This window comes from Diceros bicornis, chromosome 21 (genome assembly GCF_020826845.1).
Source record: "Diceros bicornis minor isolate mBicDic1 chromosome 21, mDicBic1.mat.cur, whole genome shotgun sequence".
NCBI lineage: Eukaryota > Metazoa > Chordata > Mammalia > Perissodactyla > Rhinocerotidae > Diceros > Diceros bicornis.
This window is the reverse complement of record NC_080760.1, coordinates 18295085-18314201: the sequence shown is the minus strand read 5'-3', so window position 1 is coordinate 18314201 and position 19117 is coordinate 18295085. Positions and strand designations below refer to the sequence as shown.

Sequence of the window (19117 nt, the reverse complement as noted above, 5' to 3'; positions counted from 1 at the left end):
AATTCAAAAGCTGTTAAGTTTGCAACTTTATGAACAAAATTTAAGGTTAGGTAGTTATAATCAGTATTTGCTCTACTCTTCAGGGTTGCAACTTTTACTGCTCCTGCAATCTTAATTCAAAAGCAAAAAAGGAATAAATGAAAATATACTATTTTAGAGATGTAGCATAAAATACTCTTTGGGAATGATACTTAACATGTGCATACAGATTAAAAAACTAATGATAGAGGGACCAGCCTAGTGGCATAGCAGTTAAGTGCGTGTGCTCTGCTGCAGCGGCCTGGGGTTCGGATCCCGGATGCACACCGAAGCTCCGCTTGTCAAACCATGCTGTGGCGGCGTCCCACATAAAGTGGAGCAAGCTGGCTACGGATGTTAGCCCAGGGCCAGTCTTCCTAACCAAAAAGAGGAGGATTGGCAATAGATGTCAGCTCAGGGCTAATCTTCCACACACACGCACACACAAAAAAAGGTTAAAAAAAAAACAGTAGCAAAAGATTCTTAATTGTAATACTGCATAAAAATTAGAAGCATTATTTGCAATACTAAAAAAAGTCTTTTTATTTTTCAAGGGAAGGGAATGGGATTGGGCAATATTATAAAGCTCAAGTTTGTGCCCAATAACATCTGCAGTTTGGCCCTCAATAACGTTAACTAATGGTGTTACAAAAATCACATATATATATGTATGAGTCATATAAAACTTTGGTACAAAAAGTTTAGTCCCCAGACCAACAGCACCCGCTTCACCTGGGAGCTTGTTAGAAATGTAGAATTTCATCCCTACTTTCTAGAACTATTAAATCATATTTGCATTTTAACAACCTCCCAAGAGATGCTTCAAATGTACACTCAAGTTTGAGAAGCACTGCTGTAAAATAACTATTTCAATTCATTTATTTAAAAGTTTGAATCTCCAGGTAGGTTATCACTATTATTGAATGAACATAAAATTAGAAATGACATACATGTAATTTCCAATTTAAAAAAGTATAAGAAATGCAAAAGTACAACTATTTAAAAAATCACATTTCTACTAGATAGTCACATTAAATGCTAGAATTATAAACATCTTTCTTTCATCCCTCGACATTTCTCTTAAAATTCAATTTATTTGGTTGCCATGAAAATATGGTACACAATTTACCATTGATTTGCAGATCCCATCCTTTTAAAAACAAATAAATCAAATGTAAACTAGAAGAGAACTTTCTAGCCAGAGTCAGTGAAAGACTGCCAAAAAACAAAAGAAATCTGAAACTAAAAAAGAGAAATAAGAAGTAAACCCAAGTTTCCCTGTCACTTCTCCATGAACTAACCATATGTTCTAACCCTATTTCATCCATTCTAACACGTTCAGTCTTTTACATGTGAACAACTCTGAAGCCAGGAAGTGTCCTGCGACTGATGTAATAAGAAAGCACTGTATCATAGTTTAAACAGCAGCTATTTTCTAATTTTTTCTTAGTGGTACATAAAATGTTTTTTCCTACAATAGATAGCGGCTTGGATTCAATGAAATATAGTATTTCACACTCACTAACCACGTAACGGGACTCCTACTCCTCTCAATCCATCCATTACCTCATGCCAAAGGCTTCTTCCAACTTGAATGACTCCCTTAGCCTTCATCATCAGCTTCTAGCTTTCTTTTGAGTCTTTAAAACCATGGCTGGATACTTGTAATGATTAAAAATGGTTCATACTTTTATACCTTTTAAATCCCAGCATTGGAGAAACATGCCTAAGAAGATCTGGGCCCCATTGAAAGGGCCAGTGTAGGTGGTTTCAGGCTCCGTTTACTCCAGACATGATGATGGACCGCCTTCTACAGATGGACCATCTGTAGTTATGGATCATAAGTGCACTGGCAGGCTAAGGCACACAAACTTTACCAGGTCCACGTAGGAATATTTTTCACTCATCAAAATTCATGCCTTGCAAAGTATTGTTAGAGATCTTAAGACTGTGTAACATTATTGTTTTAAATTCTCAATGAAGACACTAGTATTCTTTTGATGACTAATATATTCTGAAGCACTATAAGTATAAAATAAGAAAAGAAAAACTGAAATGTAGTAATTTCTATTAAATAAATAGCTAAGATCTCACTGAGGTGAGGAAAGAATAAAAAAGCAGAGGAGGAGAACAGGAGATGAAGGAAAAAGAAATAGAGCAGGAAAAAGAAGGAGGAGAAAGACGATAAGGAGAAGAGAGGAAAAACCTTTCGTTATGCTAAAATTAGCGTAGTACAAAGTGATCTAGGTCTTTGAGTCATAAAGACCTAGGTTTGAATGGTTCCTCTGCCACTATGACCTTGGGCAATTTACTTCACTTTTCTAAATCTTAGCTTCCTCATTCATAAAATAGGGATAATTATAGGCCTACTCTTTGGATCTACATGAGTATGTAAAGCACTTAGTACCTGGAACATAATTAGCACTCAATACATTTTGATATCTGTATTTATCTATCTAAAACTGAGTGTTGATGTCTCAAGCACTTTGGTAATAGGCATTTGAAATAAATATTTATCTATCTAACCAAATCTATCTATGGATACTATCTATCATACGTATATCATGTATCACCCATGCATCCATCCATCCCATCCAACCATCCATCCACCCACCTACCCATCCATTTTATTCTCTTCATTTACAGATAAGGAGACTGAATCCACAGGAGATTAGATCAACCATCTAAGATCACCCAGCTAATGAGTAGAAAAGGTAAAATAAAATCTTGGGTCTTTCGCTTCCAGTCAATTATCTTTAACTGATAACTACTTTCTGTAAGACTAAAGGTAATTTTTAATGTATATTAATATTTGCCTTTTGATCTCTGGAGTGGGCAGCCTGAGAAGAGTACACTTCTGGAAAAAAAATGAACTACTTGTTTTTGGCGAGGAATATCAAGATTACTAACAGACTCTATGTACACGTTAATATACTCACATGAAAAAACAATGTATATGCATCTGAATTATGACTCTCTTACCTGGTCCATTAAGAAAATCTTTAATTTGTAGCATCACAAGGGAAGGTGGAATACCACTTTTGCTGTCTATTTCTCCAGGTACTGTCTGCAGCCAAACTGTGCAGTAATCAAGGGCTTCAGGCAGAGTCTTCCCAGGATCTGAAGTGATAAAATTGAAATTAAAAACGTCAATTACATCACAAACATCTCATTTTGGTGTAAGAGTTTCAGCTGATAAAAAAGAGGAAAAAATGATTAAATTATTGTATGTGACCTTCATTGATCCATTTGTTTGTACACATACTGTACACAAGTACTTGTGTGGAAAGAGAACCTCTCTCTGTACAAGGTGGAATGATGAAACCATGTTTTCCAGAACCAGGCGAAAAAGGAAAAGACATTTCAACTCTTAACTCATAACATCTTTGAGTGAAGGTAAAGTTTCTGTACTCTGAGCTGCTGACTGTTAACAGTTGAATAGTCGGATTTTTTTTTTTTAATGGAATGTTGGAAACAAATTAAAGAAAAAAAGAGCAACCTCTTCAGCTTTAAAAAAGGCATATACATGTTCAAAGATGCAGTGGATTAGTACTACTTAGCGGTTACTTGATCTGTTTCAGAGTTTTACTGACATTACAATCACTTTTTACCGCTGGGCTTTTGAAGTGAACTTCAGTAGCTTTCCCATAACTTTTAATGATAAAAATTGGTCAATCTTTTAATAGTCCCAATCATGGCTAAAACTTGACTTTTTCCTGTTTTGACTTTTTATATTAAATACTGTGTACTTTTTTCTGGTTAATACTGTATATTTTTAAAAAAGTATATTTTAGCTATTCGTGATGGCAAACAGAATTTGCTTTTTAATGCTTGGCAATCCACAGTTTTTATTGAAATAGCTCTTTAAATAAAAACGACTGCTGTATTTTGGCATATAAAATAGTAGGCTTTTTTAAAACTTCTAAATATTCACAATTTTCTTTAGTTTCAAGATTGTTTTTCTCTCTGTGTTTTAATGGCCTCTGAATGTCAATTTTATAGGGATGTTCTTGCCATGAAGTCCATCTATTCCATTTTCAGTCGATTTGAAATGTGTTATTAAAGTGTTATTTATTTTAGGTTTTATTGATTGGATTGCTTTCAAGAATAGCATTTACATATAGTGTATTATATTCAACATATGGTTATACAGTATTACTGTCATATGTGAACTGGGTATATAAATTTTGCTTTGGAATTTGTATTTCTTGACCTTATCATGCAATCCTTATGAAATTTGGCACATATGAACCTTTATGTGATTTCAAAGAAAATACTGAAAGCAATTGATAGTGACGTTAGATCTATGTGGTAAAGATCAAACACTAGGCTAGTGCATTCTTCTCCTTTTATATGATCAGTGAATTTAAAGCAGTGAGAATATGCATAGTAGATCCATTATATAGTAACACTATACTATTCTCTCTTTCAAATATAATGGTCAAGTCTGGTGAAAGGATGGCAAAAGTCTGTTGCTGGTAGGATCTATAATCAGTTTGTAGGAGCTACGTAACCTGCCAGGACCTTAGTGTCTATTTTTAGGGTCTCACCTATGTAGCCATCATCAACAAGCTGTTATTATCAAGTAAATGGTACTGTGTGAGACCTATATGAGGAGACATAATTCTTCATTTTGAAGAGACTATGTACAATCTAGAGAGAGAACAGCAATCTAACAGAGAAAACAGATATAAGTGATGTAACTAAATAAACAATGAACAGAGACGAATTAAATTTATGTAGAAATATTAACATGTGTAAAAAACTGACAAGTATTACTTAGGACGATAAGTAAAACAAGTTATAGGAATCATATATTCAAACTTGTATGACAGAAAAGGGATATCATTAATATATAAAGAGTTCATATAATCAATACAGATACTAACAGAAAAATGGGTAGAGGATAGAATTAGCAATTATTAAATGAAGAAAATTAATTAAAAAAGAAGCAATTAATAAATGAAGAAAAACAAATGGCATATAAACATTTAAAAATATAACATTAAGAGATACTAAATCTCAGCAATAATCAAAGAGAAAAACCTTTTAAAATAAGTAGAATTTTCACCTATCAAGCTGAGACTAAAAAATTGATAATGCTTGTGTAACACACACACACACACACACACACACACATTCATTGTAGAACTGTTTATCAGAGCAAAAAGTAGAAAACAACCTAGATGTCCATCAACAGATGAAAAGAATCAAGAAGATTTATATGTATCGACATAATAAGATAGCCATTTTACATTGTTAATGTAGTAATGTAATGTAACAATGTACATTGTTAATGTAGTAATGTAATGTAACAATGTAATGTAACAATTACATTGTTAATAGTAAAAAACAAAGCAGGTTTAGTATCTTTTCATTTATTGGCCATTTAGGATTCTTCTACAAAATATTTACTTTTTTTTTTTGGAGGAAGATTAGCCCTGAGCTAACATCTGTTGCAAATCCTCCTCTTTTTTGCTGAGGAAGATTAGCCCTGGGCTAACATCCGTGCCCATCTTCCTCTACTTTATATGGGACGCTGCCACAGCATGGCTTGATAAGCGGTGTGCATAGGTCCGCACCTGGAATCCGAACTTGCGAACCCCAGGCTGCCGAAGCGGAGCGCAGGAACTTAAGCGCTATGCCACTGGGCCGGCCCCCTATTTACTCATTTTTAATGTCTTTTAACTATATTTTGATGCTTTTTGCATGCATACTTTTTTTATAGATGTGGTCAAAATCTATTAACTTTTATTTTATGGATTTATCCCTAGCTGATTATATATTTTCCTATAGTTTCTTGAAGCATTTTTAAGATTTTGTTTTCACCATAAGCTGTTTAATCCTTCTGGAGAACATTGTTTCACGAAAAATAGGAAAAATCTGCTCTGCCTATTAATCAAGCATATACAAATTAAAATAAGAAATAAGTTTTCAGTCATCAGATTAGCATAAATTAAAAAGATTGGTAATATCTTGGGTGGGGAAGAAGGAAGAGAAACAGGTCCTCCCACGCATGGTGGATAAGAGTGTAAATACAGTATTTTTGCATGGGTGGGAGAGAAGGTTGAAAACAAGTGCCTACCAAAATTCTAAATATCTATGATCTTGTAACCAGAAAGGCCATCTGTAGGGCTCCATCTTAAAGAAATTAAGAATACATAGATAAATGCCCAAAGAAGTTGATTGCAGCATCACTTGAAATATTAAAAATCTGGGAAAAATAAAACTAAATATCCACCTATGGAGAAATGGTAAAATAAATTATAACTATACTGTGAATACTGCATAGAATACTACGCTGCTGCTAAAAGGGAGTAAATTTGATGTACTGATATAGAACTTCAAAATGTCTTGTTAAGTGAATATAACAAAGAAATAGGATACCAGGTTTAACAAATTCAAATGTAAAATATCTATCTGCATACATACATACATACATATATACATACATACTTTTTTTTTAAGACTGGAGGATGACCATCTTTAGGATGGTCCTATGCATATACTGATACATAGACCTATAATATATTCAGATCTGAAGAAAAAATAGGACTACATACCAAGCATTTACAAAAATTAAAATAAAGGGAGAGAACAAAAGCACTTCAAAGGATATTTGATTTCCTAGCTTCATCAAAGTACAGACTGGGTGAGAAGCAAATTCTGACAAAGTGAATGAGAGTTTTCCAAGTAGGGGAGATAGGTTTTGTGCAGCTTGCCTCTCTTTCAGTAGAAGTTAGAGGGCCTGGCCATCTGGCATCCCACCTAGGAGTCTGCACTGGGGCAATTACAGACGGACATGACTTAACAGAGATAAAATAAACAAACTGGCAACAGCAGGAAGCCAAAGAGGAATTAGGAATTAAAGAAAATGTAAAAGTCTAGGAAATCTATCCAAGGAAGCCAAAATTTCAGTGACTATTTCCCAAGAAAATATTACTGGTTTAATGATATTATTGGTTTAATATTATTACACAATTGGTTTAAAATGTTCAGCTGTATTTATAAGGCTGATAGAACAAAATAACTGAAATTAAGAACATCCAGGAAAATGCAGGTTGAATGGTTGATGAATAGCGAATGTATGACAGGGCTGGTGGCTACTGTTCCAGTTTGCTAAAATTGCTAGTTTGGATATGCCTGTAGTCACTGTGGTTAGATGAAGCAGCAGTAGTAGCAAAAAGGTTATATAAGAATCCCAGAGAACTAGCTCAGGTGTGCAAGTCACTATTTAGTCCCTTATGCTCCAATGGCTAGAAGATGAGGGGCACAACTTCTAGACTTCCTGCACTGTCTTCAATTTAACTTCTCCTTAATTCTATCTTCAGGTCTAGAAAATAGAATTCATATTACACATTCTTCAGGATCAGTATAGCTGGGAAAGTACCAGATAAACTAAAACTAAAGGAGCCTGTAAATATAATATAAATGAAGTAACAAATAGAGATGACTGTTTCATATGGAAAGCTCCTTCAGACCTTGCTGGTTTTCTCCTTCAAACTCACATTTATTTGAGTACAGGAAGTTCTCAAAAAGAATAAGCTCCTGCTGATGTTAACAAACACATTTATGCTCTTGTCCCTCAGCCTAAGAAACAGGAGAAAGTTATATCTTATTAAGAGTAAGTGTGGGAAATGGGTCAGAACAAACAACAAACTGCTCATAGCCATAAATCTTGTTCAAAGTCAGTTAGAATTCACTTCAATAAGACATTGGTACTGACCAAGTTACAATATTTGTTTTTCTTCTAGGTTGACCGGCCTCTGAAAGAAAATACTTCATCCTATCATGTCACAAGGAATACCCAAAGACAAGATTCAGAAAATCTCAAGTCTGTTCCCACATGGATCAGGTATTACCGGCTTTTGTAGAGACTTGATTCAGATTGCATTCTTTGTGCTTGTAGATTACTTTGCTCTTCTTCACAAAACCCTCATTTCACTTAACTGCTTGGGAGGTCTGATAAAAGTGAATCTGTACGGCTGCTCATTATTATTATTTTTGAACTCTTAGCAAACACTCACAGAGTTAAGTATGTCTTTGCTTAACATTTAAATTATATAAAGTATAACATGATTCAGTGTGGCCAACTCAAAATGAAACTTTGAAAATGAACTCGTTTATTTTCTTTGCAATCCTCTACTTAAAAAATTTGTTTTCCGGGGCTTGCCCGGTGGCGTAGTGGTTAAGTTTGCACCCTCTGCTTTGGCAGTCTGGGGTTCGCGAGTTCGGATCCCGGGCATGGACCTACGCACCACTCATCAAGCCATGCTACGGCAGCGTCCTATACAAAGCAGAAGAAGATGGGCATGGATGTTAGCCCAGGGCCAATCTTCCTCAGCAAAAAAGAGGAAGATGGGCAACAGATGTTAGCTCAGGGCTAATCTTCCTCACACACACACACACACACACACACACACACACAAATTTGTTTTCCAAGCTCATATGGAACAGCTGAATGCTACAGATTTTGTAAGCTTTATCACTATTTTGCTTCGTTCTACTACCTGGCAGGGTATTTCTTTTTTCATAAATAAGTTGAATTTTTACTAAGGGGTTCCAATGAGAAGACTTTTTTCCACAGATTTCAGTGATAACTTTCTCATTTTAAGACTGATATAACACTGAATATATAATGAAGTCCAGTTACTTTTATATCAGATACTTCTAAGTGCTTCCCATCATGGGGACAAAAAGTCCTCCTTTCTTTTGCCAAATGAATAGAGAACTTTGAATTTTAAAAAGCTTAGTGCCATAAGAATCTGTTTATTTGAAAGCTAAATATCTATTAAAAAAAGGATGAGAAGGAGACTGTAAACCAATAAACCAACCTCACTTTCTTCCTCACTCTCCCCTCTCTTGTCTAACAGTTACTTTTATCAACCACAGGTTTACAAAGGAGTTGATAATTCGTGCCTCTTTCTGCTTTCTCTTGGTGACTTTTGTGCTCAAGAATACTTCTACAAGTAGGTTGGTTAAGGAAGGTCAGAAAGAAGAGTTAGTTCAATAGTTATTTTCCCTGGCAGTTCCAGGCAAAGTTTTTGTTGTGGAAGGTACAAGTAACTATAGTCACAATAATGTTTTTGACCTTTTGATTCAATTTTCTCATGATACACTTGTCTTTTACATTTCTGTGGAAAAGGAGTGCTAACTTAAATATGGAGCAATGCCAAGGAAACTAAATTTTCCCATGAAAGAGAGTTCTTGTAAACTGGTGTTACTGGAAAAAAAATCTTACTAATTGAAATTTGGGGGATGAGCCCTGAAAAATAAACTTTTGATTAATTGGGTTTTGGTGTACCTCATTTTAACCAGGTTTTCTTCAGTAAGCAAATAGTCTGCCATCTTAATCCTGGCATTAGCTTCTTGCTGTATCAATCTGATCCTGATGCTGCTTACAGTGCTGGGGAACAAAATCTTGTTCAATATTATCAACAAATTTTCAAATTACATCGTGTTTTAATTTTAAATCCTACTGATGCTAATGTTAGCATTACTGATGATACACAATTAAAATTAATGTGTTCCCTAAACTACAATTGTTGATTTAAATTTCAGTAGCTTTTTGCTTTGATGTCATATTGCACTGAGTTTTCTTTGTGATACCAGTACATGATACAAACATCACAAATTTCTCAGAAGCATAAAATAAATGCTTGTATGATGTAGCACTGCAAACAGCCTCAAGATTTACTTCTGTCTCCATTTTATCGGTTCTAGAAAGTCCAGAAGGATCTATTGTTTAGTCCTTTTAAAAGAAATAGCAGACTATATATTTTATTCACTTTTTTGCAGTCTTCAACGACCTGTTATTACGGGTTACAAGCATACTCAAGTCTGCCATAGCTAATGAGCCCAGGCCTATCCCAGGCTGCCAAAGAACCAAAGTGGCATCTACGGCTGCTTAGGGAGACTGGCTCTCTTTGGCCTGAGGTACATTGGTCTGTCATATTTATGAAACAGCATTTAAGTGACTTTTGATGAACTCTTGAGGGACAAATGGCAGGTGATATGACACTGTCACATAGAAGAGATTTGTGAAATAGTTTGTCACTGACCAGGGATTTACTTTCATGAAGCTTTCTCACATTTTGTTCTACAGGAGAGTTTATGCCAGTTTATAACACAGGAGAAAACGCAGGGTAATGAAAAGAACACAAACTTTGGAGGTAGACAGATCTGGGTATAAGTTCTGACTCCTTTAACCGGGTAAATTTAATTTTAACTTCACCAAGTCCCAGTTTCTTTGTTTTCAAAGTGGGGATAATAAACTAAGTAGTGAGGTTGTTGAGAATACTATATTAGATAATACGTGTAATGTGGTTTGTATGGGACATGTTACAGTATGAGTTCAATAAACAGTCACTATTTGTTTCTTAAACACAGACTCTAACCAAAATAGGAGTAGGTGTATGTGGTATATCTTTCAAGGGTCTATTCTTCCTAATTTTCTGTTTTTTTTTTAATTAAAAAATATTTTTATTGCCAATCTAAAATAAGAGGAATATAATATAAAAGGTAAAAAATAAGAAGCTTTGCTTATTAGTAAAAATTATACCCAATTTTGATCTTAAAAACTATTAAGCTTATTTATATTTAATTTTTAAAATGTTAATTATTGAGGTGTGAAATACTAATCAACATATTTTACTTCCCTATTAAATACTTCTGGCTGAGGAGAAATTATAGACCTGATAACTTCCCTGCACTTTAGTTCTGATAATTATCAAAATTATATTCTTACCTTCTTTCCCACCCCTTAGAAATATTTGGCCTACATATGAATCAAGGAAGTAAACAATCTGCAAGCCAAAGTAGGCTCCTTTCCATTTTTAAAACTTGAAGTTAGAGGAGAGACTCCTTTTCAAATGTGTTTGGGTATATCAACCTTTATACAAAGAAGAGATTGAAATGACACTTTAAAATAATTTACAAGAAAACATGGTGAGTGTAAGAGGATTTCAATTTCACACAGCCTTCTCTTTTAAGGAAGATCAACCAGAGTTCACAGCTAGCCAGAGTAGAAAGGGAGAAAATACCTAAAGAGGAATCAGGGTAGTAGGTGAGGGCTTAGACACTTCCTACTCCCCCTTCCTCTCTCTCACTTCATACACAAGATGTTCCTGGATGGCCCATTAGCTTAATCCTTCTATGCCCAGCCAAGAATACACAAAGGTGTTTCCTAATACAGCCTGAATAAAATTTAAAGAAAAGCATTTTGGGAGGATTTATTGTACTTAGGTCTATTTGCCACTATCTATGAAACTGATATTGTTAAAGCTCCCAAGGGACCTCTTTTGGAAGCCATGGTTGTGCTTGGTTCTGGCTTATGCTCAATGGCTGGTAGTATACCTCCCCGCAATGAGAGGTCACTATCAAAAGAGTCACCTTCTGATCTCTGGACATGTAAAAGGCAAAGCTACAGGCTTACCTGTAGGGTTTCTTATATTTTTCTATATTTCTTTCATGATCCTTGGTTTAACTGGCTATCTTTTCTTTTTCTTTTTTTTTTAATGTAGCCACAGAAGCAAATGTAGTCCATGAGGCCCCTACAATGCCTGAAAATTAAATCGTGAAGGAACATAGATCCATAAAATACAGTAACAATTGAATGTCAGGAAAGCAAAATTAACCAAGAAACCAATTGTAAGTTGCTCTGGATGAAAGGTAAAGGCCACATCTCCTTGTTGATATTCAGGCATTTGGCTAACTCCATAGCATTTTTTCCCACGCTACGTACCCTGCACCTCATAAGATGTGATGGGAAGGGGAAGAGGAGATTTCCTAGTTTGACATCCCAAGCCCGGAGTCCATAGGAAGAGGAAGAGGAAAGGATTAAAGTGGGTTTTGGGATGTGCTATCATCAGTGTCCATTGGCTCTTACTTTTAGAACAAGTCTTCCATATTTCGCTAGAAGAAAGTACATTCTTTCTACTTAATGATGTTAACCAGCAGATAATATGTGAAATATTATTTCAATGAATTCTTTTACATTTATTTTCTATGCTGCTCTGTCGTGTTCTTGATCTCTTTCCTATTTAGTTCTTTTCATGTTAAATTCTAATGTGGATTTCAGATGTTTTACAGGACAACATTTGATTAAAATTTAGTACAAGTAAACACAGGTTTACTGCTGTCCAGTAAAAAAAATGTAGTGATATATATGTATCTAACGAAAATTAACTTAATCCCAATTGTAAGCCTCTTCTCTGCTCTGAGCAAAGTCTGGGTTCTGTAACACTGAAAGACAATTCAGTGGCTTTAGACGATTCCTTTCATTTTTCATTCATTTTACATAAATGTTGATGATTAAAATGAGTGTCAAAAGGGCCAGGGCACTAATTTTTTCCTCATGTCCAAAAAGGAAGGTCTATTAAGCTCTCCCTTCTACTACTAATAACTACAGAAGTCCCAACTTACAGCTGAATAATATTTCATAGTTCCAAGGCATTTCATAAATGTTATCTCATTTGGAGCTCAGATTAAACCATGAAACTACAAAGACTAGATATTATTAAACCCATTTTAGAGATAAGGAAACTAAAGCACCAAGAAATTTAGTTATTCGCATCAAAAAGCCTTGGCATTACAGCCAAGACTAAAAGTCAAAATTTCTGACTTCCATTCCAATACCCTTCTCCACACATTAATTACCCCCACTGGCTGGGCCACTTCTTATTTAACCTTCTCACCACAACTCTCCCTGAGTGACGCACTAGAGTGCCTCTCATTTAAGAGATCTACTTACTTGCTGATTCCTGTCAAAGTAATAATTTCACATTATTGGCCAGCAAGAAATGTTCCCAGCAGCTAAATTTTCAGATAAATGTTCAAGTTGTGATCATTATGACATTAAAGTCACAGGTTAATTCTAAGCCTTTCCAGGGACATTAGCAAAACCTTTAATTCTAAAGAGACATGTAATTCAATCCTTCTCTTAAAGTCACAATAACTAAATGAAATCAGATATGATTTATGAGGTGTAAGAAGCCAGTTTATGATTTTCCAACTGTTGGTTTACTCAAATGTCTTTGGCACATTTTCTGTAGACCTATTCATGAAAGGATAAAGAAGCCAATTCCTGTAACTGAAATTTTTCAAACCACACAATAGCTATAATTGCATTGAAATGATGTGAATTTTTTTCGCTGATTACAACCATTATTTTAAAATCAGCTTAAAGATATTAATGATGATAAAAGCAACAATATTAATATTCACTGAGCCCTGTGCTACACACTTAGCTAAGAACTTCATATACATAGTTTAATTCTCACAGCAACCCCAGGAGATTGCTACCCATATTATCCCCATGTTATAGATAAGGAATTGAGGCTTAGCGAGATTAAATAACTTGCCCAAGGTGACACAGCTGTAAGTAGTAGAGCTGGGATGAGAACTCAGAACTGACTGATTCCAAGTCTTGAGTTCTTATTGAACTCTATTCCATGTTTGCCTCTTAATTGGACCTTAAATCATATCTGTAACATTTATAAAAGTTTAAAATGCATAAAGTGTCCCATATTAGGGATATTATATCGTGGATGTTTCTGTCCTACACAGAAGTGTCTTACCTGCTTTTTCACTTGATCTTAGCCAAAAGGCTGAGAAGTGATACCTGCTTTTTCAGAATGATAAATTCTAATCAACTTCAATTTCTGTATTTTAGTCTAGCTGATGCTCAAAAAATTACAATAAGGTAAAGAAGTTGCAAGAGACAGAGCAATTGTTTTCAAACTGGTTTGTTAGTTCCTAGTACACATTAATGAGTAATAAGATACCGCACTAACTAACTGTGTACTGAGAAAGTATGAGGGTTAGTTAAATTCCCTCAGAATGGTCCAACTCCTTCACAATTGACCAGATGGCACAGTCATTTCTTCAAAAACAAACAAAAAACGCCAGACAAACAAGAAGAAAAATGACTTTTTGAGGCTGCTTCGGGCTGCATAGTCAAGATATGAGGCAATTTCAAATCTGGACTCCATTACCTTAAACAAAACAAATACCAATTTTTAAATATTTATAAACACAACTAATACGATTATGTTAAAACAACTACATACATCTTTCTTTAAATGAGAATTGCCAATAATACAGCTGCTACATATAAAGGTGCTGGCAGACGATCTCATTCCTGTTAGAGGTTGCTCAGGTGAGAAGGACATAGAAAAGCCAATTGCCACATTATTTTAATATTTTAAAAAGAAACCTGTTAACTCACAGATGTTATTATCTACCTGGACTTGACGGAAAATCATTTATAGGTTATTAATATTAAGTCATAAAAAATTTAAGTTGATAATTTAGTCTTTAAATAATCTGCTATTTTTTAAACTAAAGGAGTAAAACAAAGCTCTGTATATACACTTACGGGTATACTTGGCATAATTTAAGATCACTAAATTATCAGATTGGAAATTATACTATATTAATAACACTTTCAAAATTATAAGCAAGTGTCATCATATCTATTTCACTTCAGGTTTCTAAAATAGATGTAAGTATAGGTATAAATATAGATTCCATTTATCATCTATTTTGGGTAGCATCTCATATAGAATTCCAGTTGTTTAATATATATGTGTATAAATGGCATATATAATACACACACACATATATATGTATATGTATCAGTCACATGTGCTGAGATGGCAGATTGACATGACGGACAATGAGTTTCACAGCATTTCCTCTTCTAACTTGACTTTATAATATATGAAAGGATATCCCCAAGGAACACATAGACAGAACACTATTACCACCCTTTGAGTATTTGGGCATGTTCTTTGCTTAATGGTGACATGGGCAGAATCAAGTTAATGCTGACAACTCCCTGGGAGCAGTAATTATTCATTACAATATATTTAACTGATCTGTGCTCACAGATGTAAAGATATTAAAGTATCACTTTTGGAGGAAATCCTGTATTAAGTTTCTCAGAAAACCATGCCTCGGCTAACGGACTAGAAAATATTTTTATTATTTTGAAACTGCAGGATTTCTGGTGCCAGCCAAAACTAGAATCAGCTCACTGCAGCCTAACTCTCATGTTGCTGACAATTAAAAACTCGAGAAAAAAATGCAAAAAACAAATACCAGAGGACTCTGAAAAGTGAACAAGAGCAATGCAGACCAGGGAGGGGAGTCAAAACTGTGACTATGACCCATACAGTGGTGAGTTTCCTATTTTGTTTTGTTTTGTATTTCCTCTTTTCTCTTAAAACTTTTACTTGAGAGTGAATCCTAAGTGGTGGTAAGATGGCAAGAAAAGCCAAAAGTCCCACAGAAACCCTGTCTGGGAAACAACGCCCCTGTGGTTTCATGAGTGTGGGTAGAAACTGCTGCCATTTTCTTTTTCTTTTTTCTTTCCTTGTTTTACCCCAAGAGTGGGCCTAGTGTGTGTGTGTTTGGGGGCGGGGCGTGAGGAGGGATGACAGGTAGTGCAGTGGCTGTGCTGTGGTGGCAGTGACACAAGCATTTAAGACTTTAAGCAGGTGCCAACTGTTTCACAAGGTAAAGGTAAACACACGTAAAATGAATGGAAATACAGAAGTTCTCAGAAGAGAAATAAAAACTACAAAAAAAAAACCAAATGGAAATTTTAGAACTGGAAAATTCAACAGAAATTATCCTATGTGAAGAACAGAGAGGAAAAAAAGAAAAAAAAAATGGAGTCTCAAAAATCTGTGGGACAATACAAAACAGTTTAACATTGGCATCCCAAAAGGAGATAAGAAAGATTGGTGCATAAAAATATTAAAAGAAATAGCCAAAAATTTCCTAAATTTAGTTTAAAAACAACACATATATCTACACAGTCAAGAAGTTCAGAGAACCTCAAACAGGATAAATTCAAAGAAATCAAGCCCAGATACATCATAATCGACCTAGAGAAAAGAACAAGCTAAAGAAAAAAATCTTGAAAGCAGACAGAGAAAAACAACACATTATATATATGAAAACAATGATTGGAATTTCCATGGACTTGTCTTCAGAAACCACAGAGGACAGAAAACAGTGGAACAATGTCTCTAAAGTGCTGAAAGAAATGTCAATTCAGAATTCTATATGCAGCAAAAATATCCTTCAGAAATGAGAGAGAGAGGAAAAAAAAAAATTCTTTCAGATGACAGAAAACTAACAGAATTCATTGCCAGCAGGCCTGTTCTAAAAGAAATGCTAATGCTGAAGGAAAATGTCCCAGAGGAAAACTTGGAACTTTAGAAATGAAGGAAGAGCCCTGGACATGGTAGATACTTGGAAAATATAAAAGACTAGTTTCTTCCTCTTTAGTTCTCTAAAATATGTAAGATTATTGAAACAAAGATCAAAATCCTATCTGGTAGGGTTTTTCAATCTATGTAGATATAATATACATGATAATTATAACATAAATGGGGAAGGCTAAACAGACCAATATGATTGTAAGGCTTCTACATTTTCCTTTAAGTGATAAACTATTACTGCTAAATAGACTCTGAAAGATTAGGAATATATATTGGAAAGCCAACAGCAACCACTAAAATACGTTAAGAATAGCCAAAAAGCAAATTGTCAAAATAGATAGAATAATAAAAATTATTCTGAACTGCAGCTAGAGCTCAATCTACTACTAATAAAAAAAATAAATTTGAAGAATAGTCCTATTTCACTCCTCTGTAACCAGTTTTCCATAAACCATTCCATACAACTGATACTAAGCTTTTCTAAATTGCTTCTGTGGAAGTAGAAGTCACAGCTCTTACTTAACTCATTTAAGTGTTTCACAGCCCTCCATGTCATGAAGATCCATACTCTGCTAAACTTTCATCATTAATCCCAATAAGTAAAATTATTAAATGAAGAGAGGTGCCTGAGGGCAGAAACTGGGTCAGATTACTGGTTCCTCAGCATCTTGAACATGTCTGATGAATAGCTAGTGTTCAAACGGAATGAATGACTATTCCCAAAGACTGTCTGAATGTAAAAATGAAAGCACAGGGGCCGGCCCGGTAGCACAAGCGGTTAAGTGCGTGCGCTCCGCTGTGGCAGCGCAAGGTTTGCCGGTTCGGATCCTGGGCGCGCACCGACGCACCGCTTGTTAAGCCAGGCTGTGGCGGCGTCCCATATGAAGTAGAGGAAGATGGGCACGGATGTTAGCCCAGGGCCAGTCTTCCTCAGCAAAAAAGAGGAGGATTGGCATCGGATGTTAGCTCAGGGCTGGTCTTCCTCACAAAAAAAAAAAACAAATGAAAGCACAATAGGGATTAGAGGTTCATTCTAAAATAATTTCAAGTTGATTGTACAAGACAGGAAGGTAAGTGTGATTTTAAAAACCATGTTGATTAATTTCAAGTAGTCACCTTGAGATATTATACCATATTCCAACAACGCTCAAAGGATTTCTAGTATTTGCTTTCAGGGTCTTCATTGCAGTTTCCGGAATATGTCAAATGAAACCAAATCTTCATAATTTAATATTAAAAATATTTCCATGTTTCTAGATTCACCCAGAGCCATGCTTTAACAATGAATGAATAAAGTCAATGGTCAGGTGGTTCTTACCATTTTTAGGTCCCTAATAAATTAGAAAATCAAGCTCTCTGAGATAACCAGGGTCTTAGAGATCTCCTGTGTATGAATTGTTTTCTAACATTCTTCCTCATTCCTTTATTAATTAATGAGTCTAATAAAATCTTTGACATGTTCATTTTATATTAAATAAGAATTACGATTTTTTGGAAAATTATCCTCTAAACATGTCTTTTGAAAGAGTGAAACAAAAATCCTTTGTTTACTTTTTCTTCCAAATGATTTCTATATAAAGGAACATGAGCAAATGTAATAATGGTTTATGACTTGCCTAGAAAACAGTAAACAATTACAAGTCACGTTGTGCTAGATTTTTTTTTTTATTTGTGAGGAAGATTGGCCCTGTGCTAGCATCTGTACTAGTCCTCCTCTACTTTGTATATGGGCTGCTGCCACAACATGGTTTAATGATTGGTGTGTAGGTCTGCGCCAGGGATCTGAACCCGTGAACCCCAGGTGGGCGGGCTGCTGAAGCAGGGCAGGTGAACTTAACTACTATGCCACTGGACTGGCCCCTGTGCTAAAATTTTTTTAACAATCAAATGTTTTTGTCCTTGCAAAAAAGAAAACCCACTATCTCCCTAACAACCTCAGGCATGTCTGAAATGGGGCAATCATTGAGATGCACATATATGCTAAAACTGCTATTGATTGGCTGCCACTTCAGTTACCATATAGAAAAGGATTAATTTTAATATCAAGAGAGAAAGTATGAATGCTGCAGAAGGACATAATATGCTACTACTTTCATTTTTAACTTATGATGCCTTTAACTTTTCCTTGACCTTTCTTAGAAAGCTAGCCTCATGGTGATACCCCTTTATGTCTCTCCAGTTAAGACACTGGAATGACTCCTCCATCACTTTAGAATCCAGAAATGGAACTGGCAAAGTCCACCTGATTGCTCCTCCTCCCCAGGAATGTTAACATTACAGCCATTCATATTTTTCTCACCCACTTGGTTACTATTTCAGGGCTTCAAAAGAATCCTGGCTATGGAACAGTGCTTTCTTCAGGATGGAAAAGTGCTACATGAAGTGTTTCTGGATAACTAAATTGGTAATGGGACTTGGATAGTTCATTCAAGTGGACCAATTTAAAAGAGAAATTTCCCAGATCAGTTTTTTAAAAATAACTTCATTAACTTTTATTTATGTATTTTTTTGTGAGGAAGATCAGCCCTGAGCTAACATCCATGCTAATCCTCCTCTTTTTGCTGAGGAAGACTGGCTCTGAGCTAACATCTATGGCCAATCCTCCACCTTTTTTTTTCCCCCCAAAACCCCAGTAGATAGTTGTATGTCATAGTTGCACATCCTTCTAGTTGCTGTCTGTAGGACGCAGCCTCAGCATGGCTGGAGAAGCGGTGCGTCGGTGCATGCCCGGGATCCAAACCGGGGCCGCCAGTAGCGGAGCGTGCGCACTTAACCGCTAAGCCACGGGGCCAGCCCCTTCATTACCATTTCATAAAATTTATGTATTTAAAACAGTGAATAAACTAATTAGTGCTCTACTAGAATAT

General features: G+C 35.3%; 1 protein-coding gene across 7 annotated transcripts in view; it reads right to left on the bottom strand.

Annotated features, from left to right (window-relative positions):
- The window catches only part of VPS13B (vacuolar protein sorting 13 homolog B), a 739916-nt gene that overhangs the window by 187232 nt on the left and 533567 nt on the right, over positions 1-19117 (bottom strand). For all 7 annotated transcript variants that reach the window (XM_058564706.1, XM_058564703.1, XM_058564701.1 and 4 more), the window contains one exon: positions 3001-3138. In XM_058564706.1, the coding sequence (XP_058420689.1) occupies positions 3001-3138 (138 nt within the window). The remainder of the gene's footprint in view (positions 1-3000; positions 3139-19117) is intronic.